General features: G+C 43.5%; 1 protein-coding gene across 1 annotated transcript in view; it reads right to left on the minus strand.

Annotated features, from left to right (window-relative positions):
- Positions 1–3121: 3121 nt before the first annotated feature.
- SCD5 (stearoyl-CoA desaturase 5) overlaps positions 3122–23199 on the minus strand; it is a 172328-nt gene continuing 152250 nt past the window's right edge. The window contains exons 4-5 of the mRNA XM_024574878.4: positions 7933–8165; positions 3122–4617 (exon numbers count right to left, since the gene is read on the minus strand). Of these exons, the coding sequence (XP_024430646.1) occupies positions 4427–4617; positions 7933–8165 (424 nt within the window). The 3' untranslated portion in view covers positions 3122–4426. The remainder of the gene's footprint in view (positions 4618–7932; positions 8166–23199) is intronic.

The raw sequence follows: 23199 nt of genomic DNA on the forward strand, positions 1-23199 counted from the left end.
CTGGAACACGCACTTTGTGATGCCATGAGCTTAAGGGCCTTTTCATTCAAAGAGGAGAGTCCAGAGAGCCTAGTGGCCTCTAGCAGAGCCCTTCTTCTAGTCATGGGCCGGAATTTCAGGGCAGGAAGGAACTGGAGTGGGTGTTCCCTGCCCATCCGCCTCAGGCGTGAGAAGCCTATTTGCTGGAGCTGGAAATTTGTCACCTGCATGGATGGATCACTTGCTCTTGCTTTGAGACACTGGATATCCCTGTCGGCAACCCTGGTCATCCGTCCTCTGCCAATGATCACAGCAATCACAACGTACCTGATAGGGGTCCCTGCCTTCCACCCTGCCCCTCATTCAAGTGTTGTCAGACAGTCCAGGTTAAGGAGCAGCCTCTGCATGCAGCTCCTGTGTTTGGGTTCCTGGTACTGTGAGCTCAGGCGTATGTGACATCTGACAATAAAAATATAACCACACCTTGCTCCAGTTACTTTGTCCACCAATAGCATGGGGGGATGGTGGCTCTGTCCAATAGTTTGTGCATCTTTCAGAAAAACAACTTCAGAGATTTTTCTCAATGACCCTAAAGGTAACCTTGGAGAAGATTGGAAAAGGCTACAAGGGGAACATTGATTTAGTAAATCCCCAGTTGTAGGGATTTGGACAGGTGGTCAAAGGCCAAGATACATTTTTTCCACAGTAAAAGGAACGGTACTCTTACTAAGTACTGTAAGAAAGTGTACATGCTCAGTAAGTGCGGTAGGGAAAGGTACTTCCTCACGGCAAAGCCTTCACAACCCTGGCCAGCTCGGGTGCTGGCAGCAGGTCTTTGCATTTTGGAGTCTGCGAGAAGTGACAGCAGGATGCGGCTGACTGGTCTTCCAGACATGGAATCGGAGGCATCACGGGAGGGTGAAAGGCAGAGGAAAAGAAAAAGGCTGTTACAGAGCTCATAGTAGCTGCTTGGACATAGGCTTGTTGCCTTATAGGTGTGTCGCGGCCAGCACTTTCCTTCCTCTTGCTTCTGATGGTGCAAATTTAGAAGTCAGGAACATTCCAGGGGTGGGGGCAGGAGGTTATGAACACTACAGCCCACAGAGGGAACGGGAGAGCAGTTACCAGGTCATTTATAGTACTTCCTTGACGTCGAGGAAGTGGAAGGAGGGAATTTAGACTAATATCCTGAGCTAAAAATGGGGAAATTTAAAAAAGGGACCATAAAGGTTAGGCTATTTCTTTCCTTCTTTGTTTTTCACATAAGTAGCCCCTGAGAATACAACTGGCTTTCAGCCCCCTCTGTAAATGGGGGAAGGACTGCAAGGAATAAATGAGCCTTACAGAAAATCCCCACAGATCATTGTTATCCATTAGCTTCAACCTCTTCCCTTCATAAATCTTTGATCCCAGCTCTGGATGAGGAGAAAAATGAGCTGACAGAACCACACACAACCTTGCATGCCAGGCATGTCCTCCGATGGTGGTGTGAAGGCAGGAAGGGGCCCAGGGGTTCAGAGGGACATGCAAGAGACTGATGGAGCTGCATGGGGTGAAGGCCCTGCCTGTGTGGAGAACTTCTTCACACAGACGGGCAGAGTCGCCTAGAAGGGAGGAGCTGGGCAGGGTAACCCGATGTAGTCAGGCTCCTTTGCAAATGGGGACACTGGAGCTCCAAGAGGTTCGGGCCATTGTAGGGGAGGCACAACCTCTACCCTCTTACCCTCTTTGGCTGGCCTGGAAACTCAGTTGACCTAAGACATTAACAAGAGATGAGCATATACAGTTTATTATTACATATACATGGGAGCCTTTACAGAAAAAATGAAGCAGCTGGGGCCAAATTTTGCTTATATACTGGGATGAACAGACAGTAGTAATTATGAGAAGCAAATGAAATATATGGGAGGCTGAAGGAAGATAAGGGTCATCTAGCAATGTTTGTTTGTACTGATTACTCTCAGCCCCTCCTCCCCCCTCCTACAGAGAGAACATCTTTCACATTGGAGCTAACTCTTGCTTTTAGGAAGAAATGGGGAAATCAAGAATTGCATTCTTGCATGTGCTGTTTTTCAAGAAACTAACTCAAAACAATCCTATATCAAAGTGGGATATTTTGGGTATTTTCTGCTACCCTTCACCATTCCCCTAATTAGCAGCAAAATGAGAACTAGAAGCTCATTCTCCTCCTTTGACGGTGCTTATTTGACTACAATTGTCTCTGTCTTGTGCCTGGGACACAGCCTTCACTCTCAGCTGATAGCTCTGGCACACCTGCGATGCACAGGACCCTGTGCGTGAGGCCTCCAGATTTCCCTGCGGTGCATCAGCGGTGCTGTTCCTGTCTTGGGGATGAGGACACCGAGGTTCAGAGAGGCTCAGGAGATTAGCAACTGCATTTTCATGTGGTTCAGCCTAAAAACGCGTCCTAGGTAACACAGCAATTGTGGTCACGAGTCAGGAAACTGGATCCAGAAAGACTGATTTTCTCAAAGATACAGAGCTGGCCATGAGCACAGCTGGGGTGGCTCTGCCACTCCAGGCTCACTGGTGTAGCTGCTGTGACACATGGGAGAAGCACTATGGGAATGGCCTCTCCTTGGCTCTGCTCACCTGATGTAGGGTCTCTGAAATAAGAGCCTTGTAGGACACAGGAGACGTTGCCATACTTCAAACTGAACCTTTCAAAAAATGAACCAACCTCTCTAGGGCCACCTCAGATGGGCTTGTGTGATGCCTGCAAGGGCTACTTCCTTCTCATAGATGCTGCAGGTCACATCAATATGGAAAACTCTAAAGTGATCTAACCTTCATCCACTTCTTCATCAAAACCATCTCATCCTTCTCTTAGTTAGGGTACTGTTGCAGATAAAGACATGGCACCCAGGTTCAGAGGAGCGAGGTTCTGGATTCATTTGGACTAACTAGGGAACATTGTTTGGTGAGAAAATTCTAAATAGCTACGCCAAATGTAACTTGCTGATTTTCCCTCTGGTTGCACCTTCCCGAAGGCCAATGGTATATGAGAGGTCTTAGGGGCTGCTGTTAGCCCAGAGCCCAAATCAAATGTGAGTCACATGGTCCTCATGAAGCATCAGGCGCCCTTGACAGAACTCTCTCTAAGGAACATTTAGGCATCTGGTCAAGAACACCAACAAATTCATAATCATTTATTGCAAATCACCCATAGTTTATACATTATTAATGGCAAAATAACACTGTTAAACACCTGCTGGATGAAGAACTTCATTATGACAATTTCCTATTGGCATCACTTCTTTTTCAAAAATTTAAAATTTCAATTTTAAATCCTACATCTTTCCTAAAAAGATCTATCTTCAAATAGCTCCACTGCCAACTCTATAAGCCTTTCTTTGGCTCTAACATCTAACACATAGGGAACACGGTCCTGTCAATTCAACATGCTCTTTACAAGGCAACATAACATACAAAAATTTTTAAATCCTGAAACTACATAATGATCGCTTTATATTTTGCTGCAAAATCAGTGATGGCCGCATGCAGGTTAAACGTTAGTAGACACTAAGTTCTAGATAACTGTCAGTTATTACTATCTGATGGCCTGATGTGGAAAATTAATACGCTTGTTTAGCAGAAGCGGCTGAACTACATGCATCAGTGGCTGGGATCAATTAGAATATAAATTAGGTATCTAAACATTGAAATGAGAGCTTAATTTGATGTCTGGCACGTCTGAGTTATACACCTTTAAAATGACAACAGCAAAGAGGACAAAATCAAACACCTAAACAGGCACTGGTTTATGGGGTCAGCCGGGGGTGTGGCTCGGGACACAAAACTAGCTGGGCAGTGAACAGATCTCTTTTGAAGCAAAGACAGTGGAGCACTAACAAGCTGTAAACAGGGCAAAAAAAAAAAAAAAAAAAGAGAGAGCCATTTCCTGTATTCTCATTTTTTAAAATGTTCAATTCTCTAACTTAAAAAAACAACAAAAATACAATAATTACAAAACAGAAACATTCTTTAGTTACTACTTAGACCCCCTCTTCTGTCTGCTACCCTGTCCCTCTGCCCTTCAGGTAGTATGCTCTAAAATAATGCTGGATTAAATGGTAGAAAGAAAATGTTCTCCTGAATCACACTGAAAGAATATTAAATTCCTTCATCTTGTCAGGGTTAACATTGGGAACAAGCACAGGACGATGTATGTTTGACATGTTGTAGCCACAACAATTAAATCACATGTCCACACTCTAATTTTAAATCATCATTACATTGACTTAAAAAACCTTTTTTTTTCATTGGTAGTTATATCTTGAGACAAACAAAAAATTTCTGAACCACATAGATTCCACTCCCTCCCACCCTCTATCCCCTCCCACGATTCAATGAGCAAGAGAACTATAGTAACTGAAGGCAGGGACCAAGGTGTCAAGGGCAGACATGTGGGACGGTGGTTTCAGGTTCAAGCGCTGCCATCGCCAGTCCTGGCTTTCCGGGCCTCGATCATTGGCTTGGTTGCCCGTTTGCGGTCAGTGGCCAGCCCCAGCCAGCACATGATGTCAATGAACCAGGTGGTGGGGTTGAAATTTAAGCCAAATTCACTTGCGGAGTAGTCAAAGGGAAAGGTGTGGTGGTAATTGTGGAAGCCTTCACCTGGAAGACAAAACGAGCATTGAAACAAACCACTCACCCACCTCTCTGCACAGGCCTTGAATCACTCACTTGCTGGGGCTCTACCATGTACAAGACACTGCATCAGGCTCTTTGGAGAGCAAAAGACTAATTTCTACCTGTAGGAGGCTCTACTTAGTTGGCTAGAAAAACTAAATGTAAACAGAAAAGAACAATAAAGTTATTGGCATAAAGTCACATGATAATTTTCCTCTAAGAATTGGAGACATGCTACCATGATGTCAGAGCTGTACTCTGTAAGCAAGATGCTGACTGGCTGGTAGCAGACCGTGTGTTCATAAAAGGGAAACAGCCTCTGTGGGCTGGAGTGATGAGAGCAAGACCTCGGGAGAACTTGGGAGAGATAAATGAAAATCGTTCAAATATGTAAGTCAGTCAAGAAGTTGGATCTTTAAATAGCCAAAATCTGCCTATGTATTGTCCTATCCCTCCCAGTGCATAGCTTTTCCTCTTTGTTAAGGTGTTTTCAGGAGGGGGATTACCTTAGAGCTTCTTTCATTTGATTTTTTAAAAACAGCTTTATTGAGATATAATGCCCCATATGATTCACCCATTTAAAGTATATGGTTTAATGTTTTTTAGAATATTCAGACTTGTGCATCCATCACCAAAATGAATTATAATATTTTTATTAACTAAAAGGATATCCTAAACCCCTTAGCTGTCATCCCCCAAACACCCCCAACCCTCCCAGCCCTACTTTCTGTCTCTGAGATGGTTAATTCTATGTGTCAACCTGATGGGCCAAGGGGTGCCCATTAAACATCATTTTAGTTGCGTCTATGAGGGTGTCTCTGGATAAGATTAACATTTCAGTAAAGTAGATCACTTTCCCCAACGTAGGTGGGTTCATCCAATCCATTAAGGGCTGGAATAGAACAAGTGGAGGGAGGAATTTCCCTCTTTTCCTAATTCACTGGTTGACCTGGGGCATCTATCTCACCTTCTCCTGCCCTCAGACTGGGAGTTACAGCATTGGCTCCCCTGGTTCTCAGGTCTTCAGACTTAATTGTACCACTGGTTTTCCTGGGTCTCCAGCTTGCAGACTATAGCTCCTGGGACTTCACAGCCTCTATTATTGTGTGAGCTAATTCCTCATAGTCAATCAATTAATCAATCAATCCTTCTATGTTTCTATCTGTCTATACACAGAACCAATAGAATATATCCATGTTTATAAACATATCCTACTGTTCCTATATACATGGAAATGTACAATGAGGAATATATATATGTAATATATGTAACTGTATATATACTGAGATACACATAGTTTCTCTTTCTCTGGAGAACCCTGATGAATACAATCCCTATAGATTTGGAACATTTCATATAAATGAAATCATGTTATCCTATGTGACTGATTTCTTTCACTTAGCATAATGTTTTCAAGGTATACCAAGTATCAGCATTTCATTTCTTTTTTATATGGATATACCACTTACCATGCCACTATATTTACATAAATGTATTTATCCATGGACATTTGGGTTATCTCCACTTTTTAGTTATTATGAATAACATTGCTATGAGCATTCAAATACAGGTTTTTTTGTGGACATGTTTTGATTTCTCTTAGGAATGAATCTAGGAATAGAGTTGCTAGATTATATAGTAACTGTTTTTAACCATTTGAAGAACTTCCGGATTTTTTCTTTACTACTTAAGTGGCTATAGGTCATCACATGGTTCTTCTACTGACCACATTTGAAGGACTCTGCTCTGTACCGAGCACATCAGATGGACTGACCTGTGGTCTGTCATTTTCTTAATTTAGGTCTTCTCTATTCTGCCCCTCTACCCTTGTCATTTCTAGGTTCTTTCCTGTACAGTATAGAGAAGTTTAACCCTTATTTTCAGAAACAGTCACTGGTCTGCACAGTTGCATGTAGTAAGGGCCTTCCAAGGACCTTTATGAAGAAAACTGACTGGGAGTCCGGTGTTGACCTGGATGGACTTAAAACCAATACCCAGCTGTTCAGGGTATTGAGCACATTGGCTATGGCCACATTCCTTGGGTTTCCTGGGTCTCCTTCTCTCTACAAAATGGTAACTTCTTCCTCTCTCTTATCCCCACTCAGGTCTTGCTCTCAGGGTCAGTGCTCCATGTGGCTCCCTCCTTAGAGTCCTTCTAGAGAATGAGGATGACAGGAGGAGAAAGGAAAGCAACAGGAGGGTCAGGAAACGTTCTCCTGTTTTCCAAGGCACTTTGCTCTCTGCTTATCCTGTCATCCCATAGCTAAATCTTGTGTTTATTACACCTGATATTGCTCTTGGGCCTTACATGGAAAACCCTAACAAAGTGGTGGTAGAAACTCATTGCTGAGCGAGGCAGAGATCATTTCTATTCAACAGCAGAGCTCTGTGCTAAAGACTCAGCTTACCAAGAAGCCCAATTGCTTCTATAAAGCTATCGCTAACATTTATTAATCACTTACCGAGTGCCAGCCATGTGCAAAGTGCTTTAATGAGTACGAACGCCTGTAATCCACACACCTCTGAGCTATGATTACTCCCATTTTAAAGTGAGGATGTAAATGAACAGAAGGGACAGGAAATTTGCCTAAGACCATATGGTTGGTAATAAAAACAACATCACTGGTGGCTTATTTTGTACTAAGTACTGCTGCAAATGCTATGTATTAACTTATCTAACCCTCCAACAACCCCAGCAGGGGGTAAATACCACTATGCCCACTTTACAGATGAGGACATGAGGTGTGGAGGAGTCAGGTAACGTGCCCAGAGAGTAAGCGAAGGAACCAGGACTCTACCACACTGGTTGGACTCCAGTGGCCTCAGTCTTAAACATTTCATGGTACCATGAGATGCCACAATCTCATTTCTTCCCATCTCTTTGTTTAAAGACCTATTTGATTACAGTCAGCCAAATGATGGGACAGCTGAGGATGTCCAGGCAGCTGGAGAGAAAACTCAACTTCTACTCTCCTGTAGGAGAATTTCCATGGCAAAAATAATTAGGTACTAATTATTGATCACCTACTATGTGCCAGGTACTGTACCAAGCAATTTTTACATATATAAACATCTTATTAATTCTCATAACATCCCTATAAAGAAAGCATTGCTAATCCCACTTCACAGTAAGAGGACTATAAATCAGAGGGTAGGTGACTTGTCCATGAGTTAGGATTCTAACATCAAAAGTTCATTCCATTCTACTCCACTGCCTCTCTTTACAGATTCCACAAAACCACAAGAAGCCAAGAAAATCAAGCTGCCATCCTCTCCATTGGCTCTCATACCCCTACTCACCAACAGCGCCCAGAGTGACCAGTGGGTTCTGCCGAGGGCTGATGTGCTTGTCATAGGGCCGGTTTCCATACATGTGGGCAGCACTGTTGACTAGCCAGGTGACGTTGAGTGAGATGGTATAGCGAAGAATGGAGGCCAAGAAGTAGGAATTCCACAGACTCTCTCCCCAGATGCACCAGGGCACCAGTGTGGGGACCACAAAGCACATGAGCACCACGGAGATCTTATAGTACCTGGAAGGCAGGATAGTAGGCTGTCAGTGGGCACCTGTGGATGGTGGTGAGGAAGGGCTGAGCAAACTATAGAAAAAGTTAGGAACTGTGCTGGACAGCAAATTCAACTCTTTCTGTATAAGGAATACCCTGTTCCGTGCCACTCTGTGCGGGGGCCACATGCCTACATATCCACAGGTCTAGGTAGGTTAACACAAGTTTGAGAATTAGCCCAGGTAGAAGGCTACAGAAGTGGTAGGGCCTGCAGTATATTTCAGAGGAATTTCAATATAAAATTATCATCCTTGTACTAATAGCCATGTGTCTTAGAGCTACATTTGTCCTATAAGCCACCGGTTTGAGAGCTCCGATTCTTCTTTCATCGGACAGTCAACCTGATAATCAGGTTTTCTTGAATAATTTCAAGAAATATTTAGTATTTCTGGAATAATTTTCAGGCACATGATTCTGTGCTAACTTAGCTTGGTAAAAAACGAAACAATCCTCTCTCCAAAATGTTCTTTGTCCATTAAAGATCCCATTCCAAACCAGCATAAAAATAAACACTAAGTATAGGAACAGGCATGGCCACATAAAAAGTGATCGTTAAACAGAAACCATCAATAGTTTGATTTCTGGACTTGTGTATCCTGCAAACATTCACGGGGCACCTGTTGTATGCCAGGACCTGAGTGCTGGTGATACAAAGGCAAACTCGAGACGATCCCTGGGCTACAAAGGACCAGCTTAGCTCTACACAGGGACAGGAGAGGGGCTCTGACAGGAAAGTGTCCAAAGCCATCTGTTTGTAGCAATTTCCTTCCTGGCCTCCCATTGGCTAATCAAGTTTCCAGACCTCTGTTAAGATGCATATGTATCGACTGGGAAGTGGCACCATGTGAGGGCATGAGATTCTGCAGGTGGGAGGCTTTGACTTGAATCTAGATCTGATTCTGGATGTTGAACAGGCCTCTTTTTATTCTTTCATGCTCCTCTTGTGCACAGACGGTTCCCCAAACACAGAGCATGAGGCAAGGGCTTGTGTGTGGGTATACTTTGGGAAGTGAGCTCATACTACAGGAGTGGGCAATGGGAAGAATGAGACAGGGAAGCTGGGAAAGCTAAGCTAGGGTGCTCGCTGCTGTGGGCAACTGAAGTAGGACCTTGAGGGGGCAGATTCTATTCTCTCAAGGCATAAAAGAAGGGACTGGTTGTTGGAAGATGGCGGCAACATAGGTGGGAGCGGAACCCACTTCCCCTCAGCGCCAGGGAAATACGTAGCTGATCTGAGGAGCAGAGCGAACAGCCAACAGTACTCCAGCATATACGAAGATTAGAGATCAAAGATAGAGGACATTGAAAGATCTGACGGTAAGAAGAGTGCTCAAGGACAATAAGGTCCCCGGGACCCGGGAACGCGCGGTACAGGGGCGGCAGAAGCGCCAGCCCTGGCGCAGGGGCTGCTGCAGGAGTCTTGGGAGAGGGCCAGGCTGCGCTGTGAGCAGCCAGGTGCTTGATTGGACCAGGGGGGCTTGAAAAGGAGGAATTTCTCAAAAAGAAAAAGAAAATAGAGACACTCAGGGGCTAGTTAGAGAACTCTCGGTAGTAACAGAGGCCACTGGCGTCCCTCCCCCCTCCGCCCCTGGACTGCGAGTGGGGGGGGGCGATAAACAGCACCGGAGTGACGGCGCTCACCTGAGGTCCGGTGGCGTGCGCGCGCAGATTAGCGAACGGGGCCCACGCAGATTAGCGAACGCGGACCACACATGAAACCCCGGAGAGGGTGCCCACACCTGAAACCTCCGAGATCATTTGGAGCTGAGGCTAGCTGCTCCACCCACAGGCCCAAAACCTCGGAACCGAGTGCCGTGTGATTCAGTCCCAGGGTGGCCCCGCCCGCTCGAGAGACTCTAGCCCAGGGCGGCTAGATCGGGCCCCCAAGCATAGAACCTCAGGCGCGGCGGGTTGCGCGCTCACCAAGCGCAGGGCCGGCTGGGTGCGCATTTTCCAAACACAAAGCTGCTGGCGAGTGTCCTAACTCCAAGGCGGCTGAACCTGCCGCCTGCGCGCCAGCGTCCCATGCCCGGGCGGCTCGATTGGTCGATTGGTCGGCCGGCGGTGCGCTCAGGGCACAAAATACTGTCACAAACCCAAAGCAGCTGGATTCCCCTGCTGCGCGCGCACGCGTACCAAGCCCAAGCGGCTGGAGCCGCTGCTTGCGTCTCCCAAGAACAAAGCTGCTGGAGTGGCTAATCAACGGCCTGATTGACTGCCAGGGACCACACCTACAAAACAGCAAAGAGTGTGACCCAGGAAGGGAGATAAGTGAAACCGATCCTTCCAACCACCCCCTCCCGTTGCACAGACAGGACACCAGCAGATATAACCTGACCGGTTTAAAGCCAACAGAAGATTTTTTTTTTAATCTTTTTTCTTTTTTTTCCTTTCCCCCTGAATTCCTTCTTCCTCTCTCCTTTTCTTCTTCTTTTTCATTCCTTCTTCCTCCCATCCTTTACCATTTTTATGTCTTCTTCCTGCCTTCTTTTATCTATTTCTATGTTTTAATTTTTGTTAAAATTCCTTCTTATCTTGCCTCCGATCTTTCTTTATTCCTTCTTCCCTCCTTCCTTCCTTCCTTTCCTCCTTTCCTATTTCCTTTTTCCCTCCTTCCCATCTTTGTTTTGGGTTTTTTGTGTTTTTTTTTTCTTTCTCCCCCCCTTTCTCTTTTTCCCACAGGTGAGACAACAAAACCTGCAGTGCTGAAAAGACTAGAGTTAGACCGTGTTAAACACATAAACGTCAGCTCAAGACCAGTGAGCACAGGAGAGTAAGGAGACAGCACCACCGAATCCCATTGGCATTCTACCATAGAAGTTCATATCATAAATCCAGGGAGTCAGAACAAAGCAATTTAAGAAGCAGAGGCCAACAAGAAGAGCCTCACAAACAATGGGAAGACATAGAAACAATTCCCAAATGAAAGGAAAGGAGGAAGTCTCAGAAAGAATACTAACCGAAAAAGAGGCAAGTCAACTATCAGATACTGAGTTCAAAGCAATGGTCATCAGGAAGCTCACTGAGCTCTCTGAGCTCAAAGAGAACTACCAGAAACTACAAGGAAACTACAATGAACTCACTGCAAACTATATCAACATGAAAAAGGAAATAGAAAATATCAACAAGAGCCAAGAGGAAATGAAGAATACAATTTCTGAATTGAAGAACACAGTAGAAGGAATGAAAAGCAGACTTGATGAAGCAGAGGATCGGCTCAGCGAGCTGGAGGATAAAGTAGAAAAAAACACCCAGAAGGAGCAAGAAAAGGAAAAGAGGCTCAGAAAGAATGAAGAGGCAATAAGGGAAATGCAGGACAACATGAAACGTAACAATATCCGTATAATAGGAATACCAGAAGGAGAAGAAGAAGAGCAAGGGATAGAAAACCTGTTTGAAAAAGTAATGATGGAAAATTTCCCTAATCTGAGGAGAGAAAAAGTCACCCAAATCCAGGAATCACAGAGAGTCCCAAACAAGAGGAACCCAAAGAGACCCACTGCAAGACACATCATAATTAAAATGGCAAATTTCCAAGACAAAGAAAGGATCTTAAAGGCAGCAAGGGAGAAAAAGGAAGTAACATACAAGGGAGCCCCAATAAGGTTAGCAACTGACTTCTCAATGGAAATGCTCCAAGCCAGAAGAGAATGGCAAAAAATATTCCAAGTAATGAGAACCAGAGGACTGCAACCAAGACTACTTTACCCAGCAAGGCTCTCAATTAAGATAGAAGACCAAATAAAGAGTTTCCCAGACAAAAGAAGTCTAAAAGAATACAGCTCCACCAAACCAGTTCTGCAAGAGATGCTAAAGGGACTGCTTTAAGGAAAGGAAGGAAAAGAGAAAGACAGAGGAACACAGGTAGGAAATAATGGCAATGAATAACTACCTATCGATAATAACCTTAAACGTAAATGGATTAAATGCTCCAATCAAAAGACATAGAACAGATGAATGGATAAGAAAACATGACCCACACATATGCTGCCTACAAGAAACCCATCTCAGGACAAAAGACTTACACAGACTGAAAGTGAAGGGCTGGAAACAAATTTTCCAAGCAAACGGACAGGAAAAAAAAGCAGGGGTAGCAATACTCATATCAGACAAAATAGACTTCCAAAGAAGGGCCATAAAGAGAGATCCAGAAGGTCACTTCATAATACTCAAAGGAAGAATCCACCAAGAAGACATAAACATTATAAATATATATGCACCCAACATAGGAGCACCCAAATACATAAAGAAAATCTTGGAGGATTTCAAGAAAGATATTGACAGCAACACAATTATAGTAGGGGATTTTAACACCCCACTATCAAAAATGGACAGGTCTTCCAAACAAAAGATTAACAAAGATATTGTGTCACTTAACAATACCCTAGAGGAAATGGACTTCACTGATATATACAGAGCTTTTCATCCCAAAGAAGCAAAATACACATTCTTTTCAAGTGTCCATGGAACTTTTTCAAAGATAGACCACATGATAGGACAGAAAGCAACCCTCAACAAATTCAAGAAAATTGAAATCATATCAAGCATCTTCTCTGACCACAAGGGCCTGAAACTAGAAACCAACCCCAAGGGTAAAAACCCAAAACACTCAAAAACATGGAGACTGAATAGCATGCTATTAAACAATGAATGGGTCAAGAACGAGATTAGGGAAGAAATCAAAAACTTCCTGGAAACAAATGAAAACGAACTCACAACAACCCAAAACCTATGGGACACAGCAAAGGCAGTCCTGAGAGGGAAGTTCATAGCAATACAGGCCTACCTTAAGAAGTTAGAAACAGTTCACACAAACAACCTAACCCTACGCCTACAAGAACTGGAGGAACAACAACAAAGACAGCCCAGAGCAAGCAGAAGGAAGGAAATAACCAAGATCAGAGCAGAACTAAATGACATAGAGACTAAAAGCACAATTGTAAGGATCAATGAATCCAGGAGCTGGTTCTTTGAAAAGATAAACAAAATCGACAAGCCTTTAAGTAGGCTTATCAAGAAGAAAAGAGAGAGGATCCAAATAAACAGAATTAGAAATGAAAGTGGAGAGATTACAACTGATACCACAGAAATACAAAGGATCGTAAGAAATTACTATGAAGACCTATATGCTAAGAAATTTGAAAACCTAGATGAAATGGACACATTTCTAGAAAAATATAATCTTCCAAAACTGAATGAAGAAGAAGCAGAAAACCTGAACAGACCAATATCAGCAAAGGAAATTGAAGCAGTCATCAAGAAACTCCCATCACACAAAAGCCCTGGACCAGATGGTTTCACAGGAGATTTCTACAAAGCATTTAAGGAAGAACTAACCCCTATCCTTCACAGACTATTTGAAAAAATCCAAACTGATGGAAGACTCCCAAACTCTTTTTATGAAGCCAACATCATCCTAATCCCAAAACCAGATAAAGACACAACGAAGAAAGAAAACTTCAGGCCAATATCGCTGATGAACATAGACGCTAAAATTCTCAACAAAATATTAGCAAACCGCATCCAGCAATATATTAAAAAGATCATCCACCATGACCAAGTGGGATTCATCCCAGGGATGCAAGGATGGTACAATATTCGCAAATCAATAAACATAATACATCACATCAACAACAGCAAAGACAAAAATCACATGATCATATCAATAGATGCGGAAAAAGCGTTCGATAAGATACAGCACCCATTTCTGATAAAAACACTCAGCAAAGTGGGAATAAAGGGAGCAGTCCTCAACATAATTAAGGCCATATATGAGAGACCTACAGCCAACATCACATTCAATGGACAAAAACTTAGAGCCTTCCCACTAAGATCAGGAACAAGACAAGGATGCCCTCTCTCACCACTCCCATTCAACATAGTATTGGAAGTCCTAGCCACAGCAATCAGACAAGAAAAAGCAATAAAAGGCATCCAAATTGGAAAGGAGGAAATGAAACTGTCACTGTTTGCAGATGACATGATAGTGTACATGGAAAACCCTATAGACTCCACTCAAAAACTACTCGACCTAATAAATGAATTTGGCAAAATAGCTGGATACAGAGTCAATACCCAGAAATCAAAGGCATTCCTGTACACCAACAACGAAACTGCAGAAACAGAAATCAGGAAAAAAATCCCATTCGATATAGCAACAAGAAAAATAAAGTACCTAGGAATAAACCTAACCAAGGAGGTAAAAGACCTGTACTCAGAAAACTACACAACACTGAAGAAAGAAATTAAGGAAGATACAAACAAATGGAAGCATGTACCATGTTCATGGATTGGAAGAATTAACATCATCAAAATGGCCATACTACCCAAAGCAATTTATAGATTCAATGCAATCCCTATTAGAGTACCCATGACATATTTCACAGATATAGAACAAACATTGCAGAAATTCATATGGAACCATAAACGACCTCGAATAGCAGCAGCAATTTTGAGAAAGAAGAACAAAGCAGGAGGGATCACAATACCTGATATCAAACTGTATTACAAGGCCACTGTAATCAAAACAGCCTGGTACTGGCATAAAAACAGGCACATAGACCAATGGAACAGAATAGAGAGTCCAGAAATAAACTCAAACCTATACGATCAATTAATATTTGACAAAGGAGGCAGGAGCATAAAATGGAGCAAAAACAGTCTCTTCAACAGATGGTGTTGGGAGATCTGGACAGCTACGTGCAAAAAAATGAAACTCGATCACCAACTTACGCCATACACGAAAATAAACTCAAGATGGATAAAAGACTTAAATCTAAGCCGTAACACCATAAAAGTCCTTGAGGAAAACATTGGCAGGAAAATCTCAGACATTCCACGCAGCAACATCCTCACAGACACATCCCCTAAAGCAAGGGACATAAAGGAAAGAATAAACAAATGGGACCTCATCAAAATAAAAAGCTTCTGCAGGGCTAAAGAAAACAGCACCAAATTACAAAGAGAACCAACAGTATGGGAAAACATATTTGCCAATGATACCTCAGACAAGGGCCTGATCTCCAAAATATATAAAGAACTCACACGACTCCACTCCAGGAAGACAAACAACCCAATTAAAAAATGGGCAAAGGACTTGAACAGACACTTCGCCAAGGAAGACATACAGAGGGCCCAAGACATATGAAAAGATGCTCAGCATCACTAGCCATCAGAGAGATGCAAATTAAAACCACAACGAGGTATCATCTCACACCAGTCAGAATGGCCAACATAAACAAATCCACAAACAAATGTTGGAGAGGATGTGGAGAAAAGGGAACCCTCGTGCACTGTTGGTGGGAATGCAGACTGGTGAGGCCACTGTGGAAAACAGTATGGAATTTCCTCAGAAAACTAAAAATGGAACTGCCCTTTGACCCAGTAATTCCGCTCCTGGGATTATACCCTAAGAACACTGAAACACCAATCCAAAAGAATCTGTGCACCCCAATGTTCATAGCAGCACAATTTACAATAGCCAAGTACTGGAAGCAACTGAAGTGCCCATCAGCAAACGAGTAGATCCAAAAACTATGGTATATTTACACAATGGAATTCTACGCAGCAGAGAGAAAGAAGGAGCTTATACCCTTTGCAACAGCATGGATGAAACTGGAGAGCATTATGCTAAGTGAAATAAGCCAGGAAGTGAGGGACAAATACCATATGATCTCTCCTTTAACTGGAACATAAGCAATAGAAGGAAAAAGCAAACAAAATATAACCAGAGTCATTGAAGTTAAGAACAATCTAACAATAGCCAGGGCGGGGGTGGGGGTGGGGGCGGGGGCGGGGACAGTGGGTAGAGGGGATTACAGGAACTACTATAAAGGACACATGGACAAAACCAAGGGGGAGGGTGGAGATGGGGGAGGGAGGTGGGTTCAGCTGGGGTGGGGTGGAGGGATGGGGAGAAAAGGCATTCAACTGTAATTGAATAACAATAAAAAAAAAAAAAAAAGAAGAAGGGACCACAGGGATGTCACATGGAGGGATGTTAGTTTCTTTACACTTTCAGTCTGCTTGGGTCAGAAAGGCTGAGTGTGTTCCGCAGGAAGCTCAGATGGAGGTGGCAAAGAAGCTGGGATGGGAAGTAAGAAATAAACAGTACATAGAAGCAGTCAGGAGCTGCAAGATTGTGGGAACACATATGGTGGACTGCTGTAAACTACCAATCCACACATTCCCCAAGCAGGCTCCTTGTTTCTTTCTCCTCTAGCACTTCCTTTCCAAGTGTCATAAGCAGATGCATTTGCCGTCTTCTCCATTAGGGAATGGATGATGGTTATGGATGTACTATGACTAGACAGTCGTGTTTAAGGACATCTTGAAAGATCTGCTCTCAGGCAGGAAGGGCTTGCACACAGTGGCTCACTGAAGCCTCACCAGGGTGCCGGCTCTCAGTGGTCCCCAGGAAGGACAGCTGTGCTCCATGGAGGCTGTCTCCCACCTACTGGATTTTACACTAATGGCTAAACTTTATTATAGTTCTTACAAGTTAGAAGTTCTTTCCCCAAGACCAAGAGAAATAAATGATCCAGAAAGAAAATGAGAACCTTTTGTAAGGTTTTCTGGTTTGAATTTCTGTTCATTAGAAATGTAGTTATTAGCTAAAATTTATTACAGTAGACATATATGGAGAATAAATAAGAACAAAATATGCAAATTATTGTTCATACAACTTTTCCATTCCACTTTTTCAAAATAAGAATTTAAGTCATTCCGAATAAGAAGAGGAAAGAGGAAGAGGGTGAGAAGAAGGAGGAGGAGAGGGGGAAGGAGAAGGAGAAACAAGAAGCACAGCTGTGCAAGGTGCTGTTGGATTACACCTGTGTGAGTGGGTGGCAGCAGCAAGGACGGAGTGAAAAGGTGGGCTGAGAGCATGAGAAGGGGCACAAGAGATGTCCAACCCAGTAGTAACTGTAATATCTCACAGGGTTCTTATGAGGATCAAATACTGATAACTACATTATACTATGTGCAGCACTATTCTGACACCTTTACATGTACTGGCTCATTTAATTCTAACAAAAACTCTAGGAAAAATGGATCATCACTATGCCATTTCACAGATGGGGAAGTTGAGCAATAGAAAGGTTATGCAGCTGGCCCAAGGTCAAAAGACTAGTAAGTAGTAGGACCAAGATTCAAATCCAGGCAGAATCACTGGAGACCATTGTGCTACTCCGCTTTGCAAACGAAATCATGTGTACATGCCTGCTCTGGAGACCGCTAGCTGCACGTAAGTATCAGTTCCCATAATGATAACCCATGAGCACCCAATTTCCAGTCACTGGGCTGCAAGATGGCTGTATTTTAGTGCAAAGAGGGTTCCTGGGAGGTCAGATGAGTGGTTATGGTTGGAGAGGCAAAGACAACAGACAAAGAAGGGATAGGTAGTCTTAGAGTGGGCTCCCCAGAGTCACAGGCAGAAGGCTTTTGGGCAGCACTCTCGAGGGATATCTGTGAGGGAGGGTGGAAGGCAGGATTGGGCTGAGGGAGACACTCACCCACAATGAGTTTCAGCAGATCCAATAGGGAGCTCTGGGGCTGGATGACCCTTTAGAGTTGTTCCAAACTTAAAGGTCTTGGTATCATGCAGCCATTGGTCTCAGGGTGTCCCTGGGAGGGGGTGAACCCTCGGGCAAACCAGTTCCATGTGGGTGGGCAAAAGCCATCCCCAGAATTTGGGCGAGGGCCATTCCCAGCAAGGACGGCAATGGGGGATGAGAGCATCAGCTACAGAGGGGATCTGGGTGAAGCATGCAGGCACTTACCAAGGGCCCTGGGAACGGTGATGAGCATGGAAGAGCATGGTGCTCTGACGGGAAAGTGGAAGACATGCCCAGGGCCCAAGACTGCTACTGCTGCTGCTGCTCCTTGTTTGCACCTCGCAGGAGGAAAGCAAGCATCTGCACATTGCCAACAGAAGGCATTTTGCAAATTAAGTGTCTCTGTCCCTTCCTCTACTCTCTGGGTTACAACCCAGGACATTTGAAAGAGCCTCTCCTCACCCTGTTCTGAGCCATTGTCTTGGCCCTCACTTTGTTCCTGAAAAGAAGGGAAAAGAAAATTTATCGAGGACTTGCTCTGTGCTGGGCACCAGACTAAGTATGTCAGGGGATGCCTTGTCTTAGAGAGGTGCTGGGCCCTTGCTCTGCCTGGCCCTATGGCATCCCCCTTCTGGGTCTGACTGGCATGCAGGACTCAGCTTCCACTCATGCCCTGGCCCTGCCTCCTCCCTCTGAACTACTTAGGAAAGCCACCTGCCTGCCTGGGCTCTGCTTCGAGAAACTCCACTCCCCCAGGGGGCTGGGTCCCTGTGGAGGGACAGTACCAGCAATGTGGCTTCCCAAGTGAGAGGAGGAAAAGGCCTGGGTTTCACCTCCTGGCATAATCACTGTCCCGCCCAAGTTCCTCTTCCTCAAAAAGACACACTCTTTAAAAATCACTGCCTTCGTTCTAACAAAGCTTTAGCAGATCCATTTATAGGGTTGTCCTCTGATTGCTCTTCCTGTATTCTGCTAGGATTCCTCCTTGTGTGTTCACTGTAGTGGATGAAAGAGGAAGGAATTTTTAGGTGAGTCTGCGTGGGATTGTCAATGAGGCAGATCTTGATGTGATAACAGTAAAAATTCTCCCCAATTATTTCAAACCCACTCAGCATATCTTCTCGTGGTAGCAGAGTCCTCCTTCCCTCCTCCTGTTGGCCATCTCCTAGGGCAGCTGGTATGCATTTAATTATAGTCACTGACCTTCTTGCCTCGAAACAAGTGCTGAGAAGGCTTCCCACCTCCCTTGCTTAAAAACACACACTTCTGAACACCCTAGTCAAGGGTCCACAGAGCAAACCCGCCACAAAGCCTTCAGCATCTAATCTTCCCTCATTTAAAAGATTTCTTTTCTTCAACTGGTGGTAGAGAAGGAGGCTGGAGAGAGGCCATTGGTATTGCTTTTTGCTAAATGGGTTTTTTGTGTTGTAAAGAACCATAGAATACAGGGTGGGGCAAAAGTAGGTTTACAGTTGTGAGTATGTGAAACAGAGCTTATTATATTATTTATTAATTACTGTATTATTTTCCATATGAACAACTGTAAACCAACTCTTGCCCCACCCCGTATTTAACTACCCAACCCTGCCACTTTCTAGCTGTGTGATGTTAGGTAAATTATTTAGTTGCACTGAGCCTCACATTTCTCCTCTGTAAAATGCAGTAACTAACAAATTTATTGAGTGCCTACTATGTGCCAGGTACTGTTCTAACACGGGAAAAATAAAATAAACAAAACAGACAAAAATCCCTGCCCTTAGGGAGCAGGGGTATTCTGGTAGAAAAGTTGTTTTTATACATATTTTCTGGTAGGGAAGACAGGTAATAAAATGAACAATATAAGCAGCATGTAATGGTCAATACTAAGAAAAAGTAAAGCAGAGGAGAGTATGAAGTAAGGGTACTGACACAATAGTTTTTGGGTAAAGACTTGGAAGGAAGTGAGAAGTTAGTTACATGGCTAAATGGGGCAGAGGATTCCAGGAAAAGGAAACCACAAGAACCAAGACCCTGAATCAGGAGTCTCCTGCATCTATGACACTTCCCCAGTCCGACTGACCTGCCTTTTCCAAATATCAGTAAACATCTCCTGCCCTTGGAGGATTTCTTTGGTTCCTTGGACCAGACAAGGTGCCCCACACACTGTTCCTATTGCTTCTTGCACTTCTCAGCTCTCAGTATTCATACTTACTGGCTTTGGGGGCTACCTCACCTGCTAGATTGGTGATCTCCACCCTGTCTGCACATTAGAATTGACAGGGCAAGCATTTAAAAATGTCTGATGATGGGAACTTACTGCAGTCCAACTGCATCCAATTGAGTAAAAACTGTTGGTCTGGGCACTGATATTTTTAAAGCCTCTCCATTGCAAACATGGATGGTAGTCTCCCTATCATACATCCCCATCCTTTCTTTCTTGCTGGAATGCACTGATTTTGTTCAGATATCTATCTGTCCCACCTGCAGCCATGCCCTTCAGAGAAATGGACGCTACTACACAGGGTGTGCATCCTGCTTGGTCTGAGACAATCATGGTGATCTCATTCACTTTACCAATAATTAGTGGCCAAAAGATATGAGGGAAAGGATGAGTATAATTTTTGTTTTTAATTTTAAGTATTTTTATTGATGACGCTATTACAGTTTTCCAAATTTTCCCTGTTTATACCCCTTCCACCCTGGCCCCCAAACCTCCAGCATTCCAACCCCCTTAGTTCATGTCCATGAGTTGTACATATAAGTTCTTTGAGTCCTCTGTTTCCTATACCATATTTTATTTCTCCCCATCTATTTTATGCTTACTAATTATGCTTCTTCTCCCTGTACTTTCCCCCACTATTCCTCTCTCCCCTCCCCACTGAATTGCCTCCATGTGATGTCCATTTCTCTGATTCTGTTCCTGTTCTGTTTGTTTGCTTAGTTTTTGTTTTCATTGTTTTTCTTTTCTTTTAGGTTCATTTGTTGATAGTTGTGGGTTTGTTGTCATTTTACTGTTCATATTTTTTATCGTCTTTTTCTTAGATAAGTCCCTTTAACATTTCATATAATAAGGGCTTGGTGATGATGAACTCTTTTAACTTGACCTTATCTGGGAAGCACTTTATCTACCCTTCCATTCTAAATGAAAGCTTTGCTGGATAGAGTAATCTTGGATGTAGGTCCTTGCCTTTCATGACTTGGAATACTTCTTGCCAGCCCCTTCTTGCCTACAAAGTTTCTTTTGAGAAATCAGCTGATGGTCTTATGGGCACCCCTTTGTAGGTAACTCTCTCCTTTCCTCTGGCTTCTTTTAGGATTCTCTCCTTATCTTTAATCTTTGGTAGCTTAATGATGATGTGCCTTGGTGTGTTCCTCTTTGGGTTCAATTTCTTTGGGACTCTCTGGGATTCCTGGACTTCCTGAAAGTCTATTTCCTTCACCAGATTAGGGAAGTTTTCCTTTGTTATTTGTTCAAATAAATTTTCAACTTCTTGCTGCTGTTCTTCTCCTTCTGGCACCCCTATGATTCGGATATTGGAATGTTTCAGGTTGTCCCAGAGGTTCGTAAGACTCTCTTCACTTTTTTGAATTCTTGTTTCTCCATTCTGTTCTGGTTGGATGTTTATTTCTTCCTTTTGTTCCAAATCATTGCTTTGAGTCCTGCTTTCCTTCCTGTCACTGTTGGTTCCCTGAATATTTTGCTTTATTTCATTTTGGGTATCTTTCATTTATTTTTTCACTTTTCGACCAAGCTCAATCAGTTCTGTGAACATTTTGATTACTAGGGCTTTAAATTCTCCATCAGATAGGTCGGCTATCTCCTCACTGCTTAGCTCTCCTTCTGAAGTTTTGCTCTGTTCTTTCATTTGGGCCATATTTATTTGTTTGATGCACCTGTTAGGTTGTAAGGGGGCGGGGTCTTAGGTATTCACCTGGGCAGGGCAACCCTCCTTGCTGCTGATGTGGCTCTGCCTGTGGGGGAGGGGCCAGAGAGGGAACAATGCAGCTGGCCTGCTAGTCCCTAGCCCACAGGAGAATGGACTCTCCTGTGAGACTGGGAGTTTCTCCCACCGTGGCAACCCCCATAGTCCACAGTCAGCTCTGAGTCTCATTTTCCCCTTCAGTCAGCCCCGCCCACGTGGTCTATTGCCTCACTTTAGTTTTTTTGAGTGAGGCCTCATGGCCTCGCGGTGGGTTCTTACTGGTTTGGTTTTTCTGGTTGATTTTTTCTTTAATTCCTTGGTTGTCGGAGTTCCATGCAGTTTGATTTTCTGGCACTTCTGCTTGTTTATTGATTTTAGATTGGTTGTTATCCTCCTTTTGGTTGTGCGATGAAGCGAAGGGTTTCTACCTATGCCTCCTTCTTGGCCAGAACTCCTGAAAGGATGACTATAATTTTTAGAAAGGGAAATAAATTTTGCTGAAGATGCAGAGAAACTGGGACCCTCGTGCATCATTGGTGGGAATGTAACATGGTGCAGATGCTGCAGAAAAGTCTGGCAGTTTCTCAAAAGGTCAAACACCACATTACTGTATGATCCTGCAATTCCACCTCTCGGTGTGTATTCAAAAGAATGGGAGGCAGGGACTTGAACAGATATTCGGATACCAATGTTCACAGAAACATTATTCATGATAGCCAAAAGGTAAAAGCACTCCAAGTGTTCATCAATAGATGAATGGATAGACAAAATGTTGTATGTATATCCAGTGGAATATTATTCAGCCACAAAAAGGAATGGAATTTTGATGTATGTACAATATAGATGGATCTTGGAAACATGCTTAATGAAATAAACCAGACAAAGAAGGACCAATATTGTAGTGATTCCACTTACATGAGGTACACTTAATAGGCAAATTCAAAGAGACAGAAAGTAGAATAGAGTTTACTAGGAGCTAGAGGGAAGGGAAAAGGGAAGTTATTGTTTAAAGGATACAGAATTCTTGTTGGGAATGATGAAAAAGTTTTGGGTATAGATAATGGTGATGGTTATGCAACATTGTGAATGTACTTAGTGCCACATAATTTTATACTTATGAATAGGTAAAATGATAAATATTGTTTTTTATATTCTACCATAATTTAAAAAAAAGAGAAAGAGAGAGATGAAGGAATATTTTCCTCAACACTAGAAAGAGCACACAGGCAGAGATGGCTTCTTTTTCACAGCGACACCCAGACCTGGTACAGCCATCTCGTAACTGTGACAGGAAGAAAGGTGAGAAACAAAGCCGACTGCTTGGGTTGACAGAGAATAAAGATGGAAAGGTCCTGGAATATCCACTGAGCTGTTGAACCAACCAGTTCTAGATTTGCTTTGTCCCTGGTGTCTTACTCTCTGGGACAAGCCGGTTGAGTTAGGATCTTCTGTGGAGCAGCTGAAAGTGTCCTAGTACATACACTGCAGTGGACACTCCGATGTGCTGTCCAGGCTGCTCAGTATTGGAGGACTCAGTCTTCTAGT

The sequence above is a fragment of the Desmodus rotundus genome, chromosome 4, assembly GCF_022682495.2.
Source record: "Desmodus rotundus isolate HL8 chromosome 4, HLdesRot8A.1, whole genome shotgun sequence".
Classification (NCBI taxonomy): Eukaryota; Metazoa; Chordata; class Mammalia; order Chiroptera; family Phyllostomidae; genus Desmodus; species Desmodus rotundus.